Here is an 18552-nt window from a genome sequence, read left to right on the forward strand (position 1 = left end):
ATCCTTTCATTCCAAGTCAACCTTACGCCGCCAGTCACCAGCCCAGCTGGCTGGTAAGGAATTCCCATTCCCAACTCGATCCGGACACACAGTGGCAGACTCCCACCCGGGGCTGCTCCAGGCTGATGTGGACAGGTCACCCCACGTTGATTTGGAGGAAGGGATGTCACTACTGACAAAACCAAACCAAACAAACTTCACAACTGATGAAAACAAGGGAAGCTTGGTTTTAAATGAGATGTTTGTAAAGCAGTCAGCCCCTGTGCTCTCATTGAAAAGCAGAAGTTTAGCAGAGCTTATTATCTTTAGCAATAACAGGGTTAACAATGATGATTCCTGACTTAGACAATACAAAGTGAACCCACTATATCCGTACATCGCCCCCCACCCCGCTGCTCTTTGAGGATACTCATTACTCAGCCCCTCCCAATGTTCTTTCAGTATTAAGAGCATTAAGAGATTTTTTTTTTTTTTAGATTTTATTTATTTGACAGAGAGAGAGATAGTGAGAGAGGAACACAAGCAGGGGGAGTGGGAGAGGGAGAAGCAGGCTTCCCGCTGAGCAGGGAGCCCGATGCGGGGCTCGATCCCAGGACCCTGGGATCATGACCTGAGCTGAAGACAGACGCTTAACGACTGAGCCACCCAGGCGCCCCAAGCATTAAGAGATTTAGCCAAAATTATTTCCATTGGCAGCTTTTTCTCCCTTCCATTCTAGCCTTAACAGTTTGCCAAGTTAACTTGAAGCACTTAACGCCTGTGATTTCATATAATCCCACCCAGGATTCTTCCTTTACTGGGAAATAAGCCTGTTGTCGATCTCCGTTTATCAGTCTGCTCCCAGTTTTTCAGGCACTCTGAGAGGTAGAACAAGAAATGAGCAGAACAGCTTCCACATGTGAACACTCACAGTAAATACTTGGCTCAAACATTGGGAATCCCTTTGGTGTTCCCTTGTGCCGTGAGTCAACATCGATTCATCTGGGGTCACATCACTTTTCCTCCAGAAAAATTTTACGTAATTTGGAAACAAAGTGATGTACTGTACAACTAGAGAGGAATAGAAATCAGCAAAACACAGTCTGTGTCACTAGGAGAGCCACTCCATTTGCCCCGCCAGTCGTCCGAGTGAACACCCATTTTTGTGGGTGTTCAGAACTTAGGTGTCTGGAAACCCAGAATGAGGGTCGGCAACACTGGTTCTGCCATCTGTCGCTGAGTGATGAGTCGCTTCACGGGAGTAAGTCTTGGTTTCCTCATCTATAGATGAGAGATACTGATATCCACCACTATTATTTCACTTCGAGAGGATGATTATGTACATATGTGGTTACATGTGCCTGGAGAATATTGTGACATTTGCATTTTATTAGCATTCACAACTTGAACTTCTTAAATTTTCCCATCTAAAGGAAAGCACTGATTCCCCTCACTGTGCACTTTTTTAAATCGTGCTTCACACACCTTTCTACTCACTCTTATAAAATGATCCCTAAAGGACAGGAAGTGAAGAGAATTGTATCATAAAAATGTGTCATGTGCGCCAAGAGCAACCAGGCTTTCTTCAGCCCGTGGACGCACAGATAGTAATGGTCAGCGAGGCTTCATCATCAAAATGAATCGTTTGTGTGGAAAGCACCAGCTCCTGAGTGCCCGGTGCCTCCGGACTGAACTCCAGCTTCTCCAAAATCCAAGGGGTGAACACTCAAACCCTCCCGTGTCGATCGCCTATTACACAAGCAGTGTCCTTTATTATATTAATTTACCATTTTTTAAAATTTTCCTGACAGGTATCACCCTTTTTCCTATTTGACAAATCAGAGCAGGTGAAAACCAGGGTTTTAGAAGGATGTTCATTTGTGAATGAGGCCTCTCCTGGGCGACCACCTCTTGGTCAGAGCCTCACCAGCCCTCACTTAGCGTGGCGGTGTTGGTCTCCTGTGCCTTCCCCACTCATCTCACCCACCAATGCCAAGGTGAGCTGACACGCATCTCCGCTTAAGTGTTTCCCACGCTCTTCAATTTTAGATTGTGTGTTTTGCTGCAATTAAAGAACGAGTCTTCAGAGATGCTCCAGTGCTTACCAAATCGAGGAGAAAGTGATTTAAAACTTGAGGCCCCACACAACATCCACCGGAGGGGCATTTTCAGGCTTCATCTGGCACCCCGGCACCTCTGTGGCACTTAAGAGTTCACGCGTGTGCCCCTCGGCTGCCTTGTGTGCATGCCCCATGTGCTCCGCTGTTGTGTGCATGCCCGCCTCTCTGTCTGCCTTCCTCCTTCCGTCTTCAAACTGTACCTGGTTCAGGGATCATTTACATCATCCCTTCCAGCAGGCTTCCCCTGGTCCTCTCTGCTCCAGTCTCCTCCAGCTCTCTCTTCGGAAGGTGCATCATGGCCCTTATCTTGTTTTGCCTGGGCCCATGTTTACTCTTGACGGTGAGATGCCTGCAGGGGACTGTGGTTTGCCTGATTGTCTCTGCTCCCAGTGCCCGGCACAGCGCCTTTTATGAAGAAAGGATTAGTCAGTAGTCCTGATTTCAACTCAACGTTTGTATGCGTATGTAGGAATTATGGCTAAGTGTATGCATATGGATCAAAATAATTGCTTTATCGTCAGCATCCAGATGTTTGTCTGCAAAAAATTCAAAACAAGTATCAGACAAGCAGGAAGTTGTATGCACAGGAGGAGGACATCTCGTTCACTCATGATCTGTGGAGCCCAGGTTCTAGGCAATCGAGCATGTCAAGAAGGCACAAGACAAGAAGACATGCACCTTCCTTGAGAGAAGCTTCAAGTCTAGTGGGGGAGAAAAACCTGTCATCACATAAAGTAACAACCCTGTTCCTCCAGACTCCTCTGAGGAGGCCAAAAGGGGTGCTCATGACTCAGCCTGGAGGTAGTTCAAGGTGGTCGGACCCCTGGGTTGGTAGAGGGCATGAGTAGACAACCAGACATGGAGATGGGGTCAGAGAGTGGATGGGCTTGTTGATCATTTTGAGGAGCACGTTCTTTGCATTACAGGCAGCCATTGAAGGGGAATGAGAGGATCCCATCTGAGTTTTGGAAGCATTCCTCCAAGGGCAAGGACCAGTATGAAATTGGGGTGGGGGGGCAAAATGGCAGGCAGCGAGGCTGCCCCGAGGACTCAGACACAAAGTGAGGCAGGCTTAAATGAAAATGGGAGAGGAGGGAGTATTCGACAGTTTGGAGATTGAATGCATGAGAAAGGATGGCTCTTGAGTGAGGGGGGATGGCCCACCTGCCCCTTCACCCCCCAGGAGCCTGAGGAGTCTCATACGCTTACCGGGGTGTCCCAGGGGGGAGAGAGGCAGCACCTATAGGAACTGCTGTTAGGGGCTCTGACCTTCTGTTTAACTTTCTGGAAATAGAACTAACCTCCTTCAGAAGTTTTGTCAGCTTCCAGGTGTTCTCCTTTCAAGCACCTGATCAGGAATACATTAGAGAACAGTTAAGATCAGAGTAACAGAAGGGTTAAGATTTGTCACTGCTCCAATGCAAAATGAGAAGCAAGATAATCACCTATTTTTACAGAGGAGCTACAAGAATTAGAAAAGTTAACACGTGTAAATTGCTCAGCACAGGGCAGGGCCCTGCATAAAATATGTGCTCAAGATGTCAGCGATGACTGTTACTGTTTCCCTTTATTGGCCATTGATGAGGAAGGAGGAGAAAATAGGAGCTCTTCTAGAAAACCTAACACAAAGGGGCAAAGCCTCCATTCTTAAATATAAATAAGGACACTTTTCAATTCAGATGCTCATCTTATACTAAATTTGGAGAAAGCGTTTTGTCTTTGTATAGGAAGATATGGAAAGTCTGCTCTTATATCAAGAGTGACTTGCTTGTGACATCCCTTCTTTGTATGTGTGTCATTCACATATGTGTCTTTGTCCGGATCCGGAAATTAAAGGTGTGAGCAGTTAAACTACTAGAGAGATGGAATACTTAAGTAACCTTCTGAAAGTTTCCTTTGAGGGAAGTTTGTCCTTTCTCCTAGGAGGCTCTTCAGTAAACTCATTCACTAAGACAGGTTCAGTGTAGCCAACTTCCAGGGATATTTCTTGGTGTCTCACATTATCTTTTTTGCTGTATGAATTTTAACAGTAAGCAAGGTAAAGAAAGGAGAGTTCTTGAATCCCACTCTAAATTGTCTGCAGAGAAAATACATCTCACTGCCCTGGGATATATAGGAAATCTTCTCAGTTATTGGTGTTAAATCTTTAGGATACTCAGGTGCAGATGCAATATCTTTAGATTCATCATTACTTGAAATGATTTGTATTTGATCCTTAATCGAGGACTTTTCTCTAAATGTGAAAAAATACAGTAACATTTCTTACCAAAGGAAATCTCTAGAAACAGTGATGTGTGTTTCGGTAGTTTCTAGAAGAACCCTTAGGACTCCTGGGGTGCCTGGGTGGCTCAGTTGGTTGAGCATCGGACTCTTGGTTTCAGCTCAGGTCGTGATCTCACAGTCATGAGATCTAGTCCTGCATCCGAGTTGGGCTCCGCGCTCAGCATGGAGTCTTTGAGATTCTCTCCCTCTCCCTCCCCATCTGCCCCTGCCCTCATTTGCACTCTGTCTCTCTCAAATAAATAAATAAAATCTTAAAAAAAAAAAAAAAAGAGTCCTTCGGGCTCCTTTACAGCAGCGTGGAGTACGGTGGTTTAGCAGCCATGGGCTGGCCGGACGGGGAGGGAAGGAGACCCACGCTGACCCTGAAACACGATGAGCTGAACTATGTGTAGTGAGAACACAAGTGAGGACTCCTAACTGTCTGTGCTGATGTAAACGCGTGGATGCCAGGCCTCATCCGCACCAAGGCCATTGTCTCTGACTTGAATTCACCATTCTGGGCCCACAAACTCTTTGTAAGGTATAGAGAAAAGTTGGGAGGAGGGAGAAGGAGGAGGAGAAGGGACTCAGAGGCCACCAAGCCTTGGGGCAAAGAGAGCAGCCAGAAGGAGAGAGAGCTCCCCCACACCAGCAGGTGAGAGACACAGCCCTGTCCGCGGCCCAGAGGCCACCCCGCTTGAGGTCACAAAGGGTGACACCAGCAGAACAGGAGATACAGCAACAGGCCCGTCTAGTTATTGGATCAACTTCTCTGTAAGACTTCTCAACCCAGAAGAAACAAACGCTTCGAGGATTCTGAGTCAAAGCTTTTCGGCACTGCACGCAATGGCCATGGCAGAGTGGGAGCCCCCAACTTACAGAAGTGACCCCAGAAAAGACCAGAATGATCCCTTTCTCTGTCGCCAATTGCATGAAGAAAGCATTATTTTCATTAGTTTGTAAAGGGCTTAAAAGTGTATGAACTAAGTTCAGATAAGCAAAAAGATGCATTGTTGTTGCCATTTTCCACAGCCGGCCCCATCATGATCTGAGGCTCCCCTTCCTGTGTTCTTGGCTTGCGCTGGGCAGAGATTTAAGCTTGCACCGAAGGTCAATGAAATATCTCATATTAGAAGTGTTTCTTTGAGGCTAACTCTTCTCTCAGGGGCAGATGCTCGCTCTCTCCCCCCGGTCTCATTTCCAGGACTGCAAGGGGTCTGGGGTGACACTCAGGAGACCATCTTAGTTCCTATAGCTGCCATGACAAAATGCCACAAACCGCATGGCCTTAAAAAAACCAAAAATGTGTTCCCTCCTGGTTCTGGAGGCCAGAAGTCTGAAATCAAGGGTTCAGCAGGGCTGGTTCTTTCCTAGGACTTCAGAAGGAGAATCTGTCTTCTGTCCTGGCTTCTGGTGGTTGCTGGCAGTCCTTGGTGGCCCTTGGTGGCCCTTGGTTTGTAGCAGCAGGACTTCAGTCTCTGCCTCCGTCTTCACTTGACCTTATCCCTGCGTGTGTCTGGGTCTCTCCTCTTCTTGTAAGGACACCAGTCCTTGGTTGAGGGCCACCCTAATCACCCTAATCAAATGTGACCTCATCTAAACTTCAGGACATCTGCAAAGACCCTATTTACAAATAAGGTCACATTCACAGGTGCCAAGGGTTGGACTTCAGCATATCTTTCTTTTTGGGAGACACACCTCAACCCACAATAGGTGGGTTCCTATAAGTCTTTGCTCTGTTGGCTAGGTGGGCTGATCACTGCATTGACATCTGCTGAGGAGTTGAGGTCTGGGGGATGTCATGCTGGGGGTTACTAAAGGTCGTGGTCCGCCATTTCCCTCAAGTCTTAAAGTGCCCGTGCCCAGTCCCAGGCCTCTGTCAGCCACCGTCCGTCCAGCACCCAGGATGTGTCCAGGCTGTGGGGCCACAGAGCTGCCTCAGCCTCATCCAACAGACAAGAGTGGCTGTCCCACCCAGAGGATGCCTTAGTGCTCACGTGCCAAATCAAATACAAAGCTGCTAGCAGGAAGCTTGAAAGTCACCCACCCAGTCTAAACCTGGGCAAGCAGGATCCACCCCACTCCAGCGCCGAGTTTCAGTCTTTAAGGGGAAGCCAGGATGCACATACGTGTGTTTCCTCAGGGCCTTTGTAGTTACTGTTCTTTCTGCCTGGAATTATTTTCCCTCGATAAGTACCTGACTTCCCTTAAATTCCTTCAGAGCTCGAATGTCATCTCAGCCGTGGCCTTCCCGGATTGTCTTATTCAAAATAATGTCTCCCCCCACACATAATCTGTGCCTTTCCCAGCTTTAATTTTCATAGTGAAATTGCATTTCAGAGCACTAGGTTTTCCCTAAGGAATGGAATGATGTTTTGCTTATTGCTAAACCGGTTTTTGAGCTCACCCTAGAGAAGTAGCTCTTTCATCTTTCACTTATTCAGTCATTAAGTCATGCAACAATTAATATTATTTTTCCTCATATTGTCAGAAAATAGAATATTATATGAGATCAAATTACAGTCCTTGAAGGTAGAAACCTTCTCTTTTTCAGTACTGAATTCCCACCACCTAGCATACAGTAGTTATTCAATAAATCCTTGTATGAACGAATGAATGAATGAACAAATGAAGTTTCCATGAGAAAGGTGATCTGTATAAGACTTTTATCTCAATCTTTCTATGAAATTAGGAGCACATTTTTTTCCATGGACTCTTGCCCAAGACCAGACATTGAGAAAAAAATTGTACAAACAGTAGATAGCATCATAGCTAAAGGAATGTCATCTTTTGAAGAAGATGACTTTGATTTTCAGAATGGTTCACAAATTTTAATGTACCGGAGAAGATGAAGATGATTTTCAGGAGGGAGAGAACATCAAGTGGTTTATGATGTGGAGTTGCCCCCGCAGAAAGGCAGCTGTGTTACGGGGTAGCGTGGTTTTTACTCCACCTTTAGAAACAGAGGCAAATGACCAAAAAGAAAGGTGACTTCAGACCCTTATTCAAAAATGAAAAACCCAGGGCTACCTTGTAGCTCTCTCCCTGGCTTGATAAAACTGTCCCCCGTCTAGTCCCAAGCCATCAAGAAAAGTCATCAGATACGTTCTTTAAAGGCCAACACATCCATGAGGCCCAGGAGCTACACTTACCAGAGCCCATAGTACTTTTGGAGAACCCTGAAAATGTTTTCACTTCTTTCAAAATTAGAAGAAAAAAATTAACTCTGAGGTAGAAGAAAATGTTTTAATACACGAATATATTCATCTTAAACCAACAAAGTCCTAAAATATCATGTTTGGCTTTTTTTTTTTTTAAGATTTATTATATTTTAGAGAGAGAGAGGGAGAGAGAATCTCAAGCAGACTCCGCACTGAACACAGAGCCTGACACAGGGCTCGATCCCATGACCCTGAGATCACAGCCTGAGCTGAAACCAAGAGTCGGACACTTAACTGACTGCACCACCCAGGTGCCCCTGGCTTTTTTTTAATAGAGGAAGGGGCCCTTGGAGGCAAAAGTGCTGAGGCCTCGTGAGAGCCATCACATGGCCCTGCTCTTGAGTCTCCTGTGTGTCAGAAATACTGAAATGTGTTCATGGCAAAAGAGTTAAGTCCTCAGTTTAGACAAAAAAAAAAATCTTCTCTACGCAGATTCATTTTCCAGGATGCCTCGATTCACAATAACCTATTTTAGGAGAGAAGAGAGATTCATGCAGTTGCCCCATAAAATATTTTAAGCCCTCCTCCTCTCCAAAACAAAGCCCGCAGCATGAGAGCAAGAGAACATGACTACCGGTGCTGAGAAAATGCATTTTCTTCAAGGTGCTGCCACCACTCTAATTCGCACCTTCTGAGAGGAGACAGAAGTTCTTGACATGTACAGGCAGCTAGAAGAGGAGAGAGAATGAGGCCTGGCGAATGTGCCCAGCTGGGAAAATAAGCATTCAGCTAACTCAGTCAGAGCTGGAAAGGAAAGCCCCCAAGCAAACCTTGTGGAGAGCGTCCCTTGTCCTTTGTGAAAACGAAAATCAACTGACCTCTAAACCCCACCTGAGTCCTAGAAGTCACTTGATGTAGGCAAATTAGAGACAGATTCGTTTGACTCTAACTTCTGTATTTTGAAGAGTGCAGACCAGTGCCATCAGGAGTAATTAGCAGTTCACAAGGCGGAAGATCTTCAGTGACAGCGACCTGTGTGAGGATGGGGTAGGGAATGCAATTTCAAGAGTGGTGGTCGGCTGCCATACCCCCTCGTTTATCGCTGCCTCGTGCAGAATGGCCTGAACTGAGCACCTCTCTGGGCTTATTCTGACGACCATAGGAGACGGTCTCAGAAACCACCTTCTGGATTAGCATCTAGACTTCATCCTTTCTTTGACTCAACCACATCCCACTCTTAACTCCTAAGTCACTTGCGATTAAAATACCCTAATCCTGTGGGGGCTGGGGTGGGACAGGGGAGGAAGGAGGTACGTGCTGCCGTTGGGAGTATCCCATCCAACTTGACAGTGAAGGTGATGGGGAGGCGGAGGGTGTCATTTCCAACCATGGTAATTGGGTATTTGTGTCTGCTGTACTTCTCTAGTTAGATCCAGGCTATCATTTCAGCCTCTCAGAGCCCCTTCGGCTCATGACCCTGCGATGTCACGTATGACCACCCTTTCCACTAAATGCCATATGACCCATTGGTCAATGTGCCATTGATATCCTTATCTAAATTAATAAAATGTCAGCTTGGAATCATACCATGAAAATTCTCCTCTGAACCCAATTTCTACCCATTGATCAATTCCACCCACAGTTCATCTTGTTTTAAGTCTACCTTTAAAATACTCTTACTGTCGGGGTGCCTGGGTGGCTCAGTTGCTAAGTGTCTGCCTTCGGCTCAGGTCATGATCCCAGGGTCCTGGGATCGAGCCCCGCATCGGGCTCCCTGCTCTGCGGGAAGCCTGCTTCTCCCTCTCCCACGCCCCCTGCATGTTTTCCCTCTCTCGCTGTGTCTCTCTCTGTCAAATAAATAAAATCTTAAAAAAAAAAATACTCTTACTTTCATGAGCCCACACATACCTGTCTTGACCATGAAAATGTCATGGGAGACAAAAAAAAATGATTTGCTGAAAGGTAGGTAGGCTTTGTCAGAATTCCCCCAACCTAGTAGGCCATTACTCCAATCTGGAAATAAAGGCATTGGTTTCAGAGGTACAACAGAGAAGAAGGTGTTGGGGGGAGAAGCACACTTCTGTGTCGACAGGCCTCCCGATCCACGCCTTGACTCCATTCCAGGGCGGGTACAGTTGAAACATTCGGACTCCTGTGAGGATCCACCCCAGTTTCTGGTTCAGCCTCCACGCATCCATTAGGCTTTGTCTTCTTCTTCTTCTTTTTTTTTTAAGATTTTATTTATTTATTTATTTCAGAGAGGGAGAGAGAAGTGCACAAGCAGAGGAAAGGCAGAAGGGGAAGGAGAAGGAGAGAGAGAATCTCCTAAGCAGACTCTCTGCTGAGCGCAAAGCCTGGAGCAGGGCTCAGTCCCAGGACCCCCAAGGTCATAACCTGAGCTGAAACCAAGAGTCAGATGCTCAGTGGACTGAGCCACCCAGGCGCCCCAGGTTTTGTCTTCTGAAAGTCAGCTCATATGTCAGAGTCCCAAGATTTGAATTCTTTCTTATGTTAATTATGTAACCTGGAGAGCCAATGGAGGGGAGCGCCCCCCCCCTCCAGTACACTTTCTGATAACAGCTCTCTTCTCTTTCTGTGTGTGTGTGACAGGTCTAATTGCCCTGGGAAAACCATTGCCTCCGACCCCTACCTCCATGTCCATTTTCTAATGCTTTAATGGTCAGGCTTTCATGCATTCGTAGCCCTCAAAGGATTTTTTTTCTCTTGGGTAAGAGAGCTTTAGACGCCCCTGGGGTAGGAATTACAATACAAGTGAGAACAAAGGAATATTTTACTGAATCAATTCTATTTGACCTAATCTGGAAATACAAAAATTTGTTAACACATTTTTCCTAGCCTATACTTCTGTTGTTTGTGACACAGATGAAGTCAGCACCCTCCCCTCCTCCCATCGCCCCAAACCCCCCTGCTCCCTAGCGAGTTAGCTTCACATGACCCTGGGCTAGTCTTGGCTGGAATACTCTTCAATGGTTTAGAGAGGCATTAAGGAAAACTTAAAAGCTAAACTCACTCTCCTTATGGTGTTGGCTACAGTGTAATAGGGCTTTCCAAAACCTAAAAAAAAAAAAAGTTTTAGCAGAAGCAGAGCACACACAGAAGAAATTATTTTTCATTTTGGTAATTTTGTACATAAAATTCGATTTCTGCTGCTAACAAGTTAAAATGCAAAAGGGAAAGTGGGATAAAATCCAGTGAGCAAGAGGCAGGTCTGTTCATTTCCAACCTGTGGGAAACGCATTAGTGTTCTGTTCTCCAGTAGCAAATAGCTAGGACACGTAGCTGATATTTACTAAGATTGTGAGAGGTAAAATCCGACCTGCCTTTCTAATGAAGTCAACCACGGCACCCAACTCTGTGGTTTGACTGACAGGTACATCCAGTTTTCGGAAAGGTCTTGTTACTCTCAGCAAAGCCTGTTATTCTTAGCCCTGAAAAGTCATGCTGTGCAGCAGGGCACCCCAAGCTGCAGGAAGGGGGCACCAGGCTTTCTATCTCATGTCTGACAACTTGAAACATTCAGGAGAAAGTGGAAAATTTATCTTTCAGATGTGTGTGTTCTGCATGATGCCAAATGTCAGGGTTTTGGAAACAGCTCAGGGATCCTGTCTTCCCTTTGTATTGTAATCACACTGGGTTATATTACTCAGCAAGTTTGTAGTTCTCAGATTAGATTTTAAGATAGGGAATGACAATTCCAACCTTTATATACATTCCCCCAAAGTTCAGGGACTGTAATAAGTTTATGCAAATAAAAATGTAATACTTCATCATTTTGCAAAATAAGTGTGGGCTAGCATCTTCACGTTAAGACATTTCTTTTTATTATTATTTCTGGGGGGAAAAAATCCAATCTTGTTTTATTAATCCTTAGAAAAAGATTTGCAATGTAGGAGGAGAAGATTCTGCTTCTCCCAACAGATTGCCTCTTTGTAACTGAGTTAGCATTTGTCACAGGTCAAGAGCTATTTAAATCACACCTGTATATTTTAGTCCCGCCTTCCTCTGGAAGAGAGAAAAGCATATAATAAATACAAGGAAATTTCATTAGTGTCTTTCTCTCAGGGATTAATAAAATGTCATAGTACATAATTCTATACATCAGTTATGTACACGAATTTAATTCTAGCTGTGCACCTTTTGAAAGGCAGCTGATGAGGAAGACGTCACTGATCAAAAAATTTAGCCCATGAGAGCAGAGAGCTGATGCTGAACCTGGATGCCTACATTTCAGGGCCCTGCCTAATGTTAATCATGCGATCATGTTGAAATGGAGAAATGGGGTTTGTGTGTGTTTATGTTGCTTTTTTAGCTGAATGCCCTTGGCTTTTTTGTTGCCTTTTCCGCCCCCCGTCTTTTTTGAGTTTCTTTTGCTTACGGTTATTTCCCATTTATCTGTTCCATTGACCCACTCAGGCTCCTGTCCATACAACTATAACCAAATGGGAAAATTGTACCCAGTGTAATTAACCTTCATCCAGGTGTTCTGCCAGCCGAGACCCAGATGCTCAGCCCTAACCTTGAGAGTCGCAATTTAGGGTGGCTGCCAGCCCAACCGCACCCTAGTCATGTTTCCCAGTGTGTATCATTTGGACTACTCCCCAATCTCATTTCAGTCTGATAGTCCAAGAATTATTTAAAACTTCACTCAGGCAGTGATTTCAAACCCACTTCCTATTTATTCCATTAGGGCCCATATAACCACTACTTCACTCTTGAGGCTGGTGGAGGGTTTCTATAGTAATGGCTATTCAACATTAAATAGACGACTGTCGAGGTAAGAGCAAGACAACTATATTTTCAGAGGAGTGCATTTTCAGTGAGATGGATTTCCAGATGATAGTACTTCTAGAAATAAATACATATATAAAGTCTGTTCGTTTATAAAGACATTTATGTGTAAATATTTATAAAATATATATGTAAATATAAAATGTATATAAAAATATAAAGCTGCATTGGATCTAGATTTCCTACTTTCCCTTCCTCTCTCAAAGCCACATTCCACACCTATCGACGCTGATAAACTTTGGCCTACCGTGAACTTGCCTCTACCTCAATCTCTGGTGTTGGTTCCCATCCCACACAACCCAAGTGTGGATGACAGACTGTCTAACACAAAGTCACGGTTCTAGTCATGCATGCAGTCCCTGGCTGATTCCTTTGTGCAAGAGGCTATTTTAGACATTTGGAGGAACACAAAGATAAGTAACAATCAGTCCTGCTCTCAAGAAAACTGTAAATCTAGTGGAGGCACAAATTCAGGTTTCTGGCCCATCTGGACAGGGAGAGAGCACACCTGGGCCAGGTAGGTAGAGCCCGGAGCAGAATCTGGGAGGAAGCCATTTGGAACTCTCCTTTTGAAGGACTGGGGACCTCTGATGTTCTGAAGTATGGATACTCACAGGAACTAAGCATGAACAGAGGAAGAGAATAGAATTCCATTTGGGTGGAACAGAGGTGTTTAAAGCCAAAAATTAAGGAGTGCAGAGGAGCACCAAGTTTCTCCACAGTCGTATTCCCCAAAGAACAGTAGTGGGAGAGCCAACGGCACCATGTTTTGCCTTTTCTGTTTACATTTTTTCCCATTTCCAGGGAAATGAGAGAGAGAGAGAGAGAGGACAAGCGGGGGGAGCGGGAGAGGCAGAGGCAGGCTCCCCGCTGATCAGGGAGCCTGACATGGGGCTCCATCCCAAGACCCTGGATCATGACCTGAGCCAAAGGCAGATGCTTAACCAACTGCGCCACCCAGGCGCCCCCTACTTAACATTGTTCTTGAAATGGACTCGTCATTTTCCCTTAAATAAATTTATGTTCAAAGGAGAGCATGTCATAAGGAAGCCTTGCAATATAACCGTAAAACAAAATACCAGTGTCACTTGCTGTAGCGATAAAGATTGGTAAAAACACATGGCATGGGAATATTGGGAAATTCAGTACCTGGAGCGTCCAGGTCTGAGGTCGGCTGTTAAAAAGCGAAACTGGCAAGTGTTGGAGTGATGAGCAAGATAGTCCAGTCCCAAACTGAGCCAACCTGACAGCTTCTTTGTGAAGGATTAAAAGAGAACGAGAAGAAAAGAACTTCCTCTCCTTGTGATCACATGTTATTTAATGTCCAGTCCGAGAATGACCTAAGGCCACCCCCAGTGCCTTCCAGTAGGAATATTCCCCCAGGAGCAGAGTGAGGGAATGGATGGGACGGCTACCCCTCCATGATGGGGCCAGGTGCACCTGAGTCTCTGCAGAGCACAGGTGAGCTTGGGGGCTGGCACCCGGCTCTGCCATCTCCGTCCATCCCACAGATTCTTAAAAGCCCATCCCAGCCCCTAACACGGTGACGGGCACACAAGAGAGCCTTGTCAAAAGTTTAAATTGGGTCCCACTGACATTCTAAGATCTTTTGGCTCTCCTTCATAGAAAGTAAAGAATTGAGTTTACAGGGATATTTCAAATCCCATCCCCCCCTCGCAAAAAAAAATATGGATAGGAATTTCTAAGACATATAAAACAAAACAAAAAAAATCAGCTGATGGATAGGTTCCATGGGGGGCACCAGAAGAATATCCGGATGAGTTTAAATAGTCTCTAAGGTAAATGAGAAATCTCTGTTGAGGTGTCAGCATCTGGATTCCAGCCGCTGAAGCAGTGCTCACGCGTGTGCACAGGACCTTGCATGGATCTGCGGTCGGGGCGGGGGGCGGGGGAGGGTGGTGGCTTGTGCAGATGCCCCTTCTCTCCCTTCTCACAGCACTCCTGCTGGGCACTTGGTATTCAGCAGCTGAAAAGCAGGAACCAGAAAGCTTGCTAATGCATTGCAAATGTAATCGCTGCCTCCTTCTTAAAAGTATCATCGTGCACATTTCTTTGTAAGGTTTCACCTGGAATTGTGTCATATTTTAAGTGGGCTATTTGCTATAACCCACATCATTATGAAGGTAAGGTATTAAAATACCCAGGACAGCTTGAGAATGTAATTTCAGAAGTGATTGTACTGCACTTCTAAAATTAGCATTCTTCAGAGCAAGTCTCCCCCACATGCACCTCGGCCAAGACGTCTCCATGCAAAAAGTAGTTTCTTACAGTAAATTGTGCTGTAGTATTTGATTTCAGTGCGAAAGCCGTTCAATTAATTTTACAGATTAATATAATTTACCTGTAATGAGCTCAAACACACTAAAGGGATAGCTTTACTCTCATGCCTTAGGTGTTCCGAAGAAGGACAGATTTGTATTCCAGACAAGCATCGACAGAACTTGCTGGTGCTTTAACTGAGGCTGGCAAAGCTGTGACGTCAGTTCATGGCATTTTTTAAAACTTTATTACTGGCTAAGTCACTAATGAAACATGGTCTTAAAGCAGTCTCTAGGGGCGCCTGGGTGGCTCAGATGGCTAAGTATCTGCCTTTGGCTCAGGTCATGATCCCAGGGTCCTGGGATCGAGCTCAGCAGGGAGTCTGCTTCTCCTTCTCCCTCTGCCTCTCTCCATGCTTGTGCTGTCACTGCTTCTCTCTCTCTCTCTCAAATGAATAAATAAAATCTTTAAAAAAAAAAAAAAGCAGTCTCTAATAGCCATTAAAAAAATTCTTTTGAACCTCGCTATGACATTTCTATAGAGTCCCTGACTATAGAGTCCCTGACATCTATAGATGCCAAAATCCAAGTGAATATAAAAACAACAATATAGTCTGTTTTTTGAGAGAGGAATAATAACGCTCCCTTTTCCATAGGGTTATTCTGGGTATCAAATGTCTAATTTGTATAAAGCATCTAGTTTTAAACGTTCAGTAAATGTTAACTCTTATCATTGTACAGCGTTTGTTCAGTTGTAGTCCTTGGTTGTTCACAAGCTTGGTTCCCCAGCTAGGTTGTGAGCTACTTGGGGTAAATTTCTGTATTTACATCCTTCCTGCTACTGCTACCAGGCAGTGAATACACGCAATGAATTGAATTGATTGAATTGAATTGAATTGAATTGAACTGAATTGAAGTCCCACCAGATGGCAGTAGCTCCCAGCCCCAAAATTCTTCCTTCATGAGCCCTGCTCCAAGGCTGGACAGGCTAAAAAGAATTCTCCATTTATGGACGAGAAGCAGCAGATGGAGTGAGCTTGTTCCCGGTGTCCTGCCACCCAGCAGCAGCTTGTTCTGGTGCCTCGACCACAGATGTGAGCCAGATGGGAATTTGGGAAGGCAAGGAGCTGAGGTCTCCCTTCCCACCCTGTTAACAAAGAATCACCCTGAGTCTCCTTGGATGGAGCAACCCTCAGCATGTTTCAAAGGAAGGCAGATCACCAGAAGGAGGGGATAGGAACCAAATATATGAACTCTTTGCAAGGAAGACAAGTTGGTGAACCCAGAACAAGGAATTCTGATATGAGACCAGGAGACAAAGATTGAATCATTTACTTTGTATTCATTCCTTCAATGAAAATCCATGAATTTATTCATTCAAGAATCCTGCAATTATTGAGGAGAAAGTAGAGGAGGAAGAAGAGAACAGCCAGTGAGGGGTCAGTGGACCAGAGCCTCTTCCTGGTCATCAAGGGGACATCGTGACTATGGGATTTTTTTGTTCAGTCACAGGTGCATTCTGCCTCCCCATCCTAACTGGAACATGCTCTAGCTCAAAGTCACAGACTGAAATTTACTGCAGGAGAAAACTATGAAGAATCGTTAATTAAAATTTCTTTATGTACTTGGCTGAGTAAGCCCCTGTTAGAATCCCCAGCATTACCATTCCTTGCTGCCCATCTCTTCTGTTAATCAAAATTCACATTGGGCTAGTACAGATCAGTCACTGAACTGCTTCTTTAATAGGATGAGTAATCAGTACATCCACTTCTGCCCCCAAGGCCTAAAAGATCCCTTCTCTACTGATTTCTTCTTTCCTTAATGAGGAGTAAAATTTTATAAGACTGCTTTATCTGAGTTCATTCCTCAATAAGAAACATCACCTGCTCAGATTTCAACTTTTTAAAGAAGTAGGTAGCCTTCTGTTTCCCAAAGTCTGTGTTTTTCACAGTTCAAGTGGAAGGGGAAATATCTCACATCCTTGTCCTTGGTTTTTGGTTTTTTTTGTGTGTGTGTGGTTTTTTTTTTAAGATTTTATTTATTTATTTGAGAGAGAGAGTAGGTGAGAGAGAGAGCACAAGCCGGGGGGAGAGGCAGATCTAGAGGAAGCAGACTCCCAGCTGAGCAGGGAGCCTGATTCAGGGTTCAAACCCAGGACCCTGGGATCCTGACCTGAGCTGAAGGCAGTTGCTTAACCGACTGAGTCACCCAGGTTCCCCCTTGTCCTTGGTTTTAAAAGACAGTCACCACAGTCATCATAATCTCCCGTCCAGAACGCAGGTTGCCTTGCCCTTCTCTGAAGGGCCATTTGCCCACCACCTGGGTTGATAGCGCTGCAGAATCAGTGGCTATGCCCGTGGTTCTCAAGCCTCAGCGGACCACAGAGTCACCTGGAGGGCTTGTGGAAGCCCAGATTGCCAGCACCCCACACCCACCCCCGGCATTCCTAACAAGTTCCCAGGTGATGCTGATGCTGCTGGTCCAGGAACCGCACTTGTGAAGACCACCCATAAGAAAGATCTAGAACTCCTTCAACGTTCATTTCTGCTACACAGATTGTAAAACTCAGGACAGAGGGTCAAAAAGGCACTGGCTTTACTGAGCTAACTGGTAAGACAATGTGTGGTTATATTAATTGAAACAGTGCATTAGAAACACCTCTACTCAGGTTCCCCTCTAATTTGAATGTTAGTTTAGGAAGATGTCGAACTCACAGACTGGGGGGCAGGTAGGGATTCTTAAGTGCGCAGGTGTATTTGTGATTGAGTTGGGAAAGCTTCCTGACTTCCAAAACATCCATCAGATCCTAGCTGGGATTCTATAAACCTCAGAACTCCACAGGGATTGGATGCTGGAGAAAGAAAATATGCCGTTATAGGCTATGGGACCTCTCTCTCTTCTTTTTTTTAAATAAAGAATTCTGAAGAAGAAAGTTAAGAATGAGGTACAAAACGGAACCATGGTTTACCAGGAGGGGGCCTTGTTCAGTATGTGTAAGAGGGAAAAGAGAAGGAGAAAGATCAGTCAGAAGCCAGTGAATGTGGTTGGTTTCAACAATAACCACAGGTATTGGGAAGGTCTTTATGTGTGCATTTTATTTTAACTATTAAATAGAGTCAGAGTCTCCTCACCCTACATGTTCTCTAGTCACACAGAGGCTCGTTTGCAGCAAAGTCTCCAGCCCTCAGCCTTCGAGTCATTTAATATTTCATCTAAAAGAATATAACATCTTAAACTGAAACCTGGAGTAGGGTTTGGACACAGGCGTTCAAAGACGAGGCTTTGTAACGGGATAGACTTTTATTTTCTCTTTCTTTATCTTTTAGAAACCGGGAAGATTGACCAAGAGATTCACAAATACAACACCCCGGGATTCACTGGGTGCCTCTCCAGAGTCCAGTTCAACCAGATTGCTCCTCTCAAGGCGGCCTTGAGGCAGACGAACGCCTCGGCTCACGTGCACATCCAGGGCGAGCTGGTGGAGTCCAACTGCGGGGCGTCCCCGTTGACCCTCTCCCCCATGTCGTCCGCCACCGACCCCTGGCACCTCGATCACTTGGATTCAGGTAAGGCGGCGTTGGCCGGGTGTCTTTATTTCTTCAAACCTCAGTTTCATCGTCTGTAAGATGGGGTTAGGAGCAGGGCCGGTAAGGCTGGTAAGCTGTTGGAGGACTAAGGGCTCCAGGGAACGTGTGAGCCCAGGAGTGCTTAGCCACATACCAAGTGCCCAGAAGCTACAACCGTGAGCCTGGCTCAGAGCCAGAAGTACATAAGGTGAAGGTAAGGAACATGGAAACTGTTGACTCGAACTCATTTAAGCGAAATTAGGAGATGCCTAAACTGATGTCTACAATGTGACTTTGGGACTGACCTGGTTCGCTGTTGCCTTTAGGACTCTCCCTGCGTCCCTGAAGCCCAAAGTCTACTATCAGGGGAAAGATT

General features: G+C 45.3%; 1 protein-coding gene across 1 annotated transcript in view; it reads left to right on the forward strand.

Annotated features, from left to right (window-relative positions):
- The window catches only part of CNTNAP2 (contactin associated protein 2), a 1539511-nt gene that overhangs the window by 1488849 nt on the left and 32110 nt on the right, over nt 1-18552 (forward strand). Inside the window, exon 24 of the mRNA XM_035021319.1 lies at nt 17937-18176. Within this exon, the coding sequence (XP_034877210.1) occupies nt 17937-18176 (240 nt within the window). The remainder of the gene's footprint in view (nt 1-17936; nt 18177-18552) is intronic.

The sequence above is a fragment of the Mirounga leonina genome, unplaced genomic scaffold (genome assembly GCF_011800145.1).
Source record: "Mirounga leonina isolate KUSES-001 unplaced genomic scaffold, KU_Mleo_1.0 Mir_174, whole genome shotgun sequence".
Classification (NCBI taxonomy): domain Eukaryota; kingdom Metazoa; phylum Chordata; class Mammalia; order Carnivora; family Phocidae; genus Mirounga; species Mirounga leonina.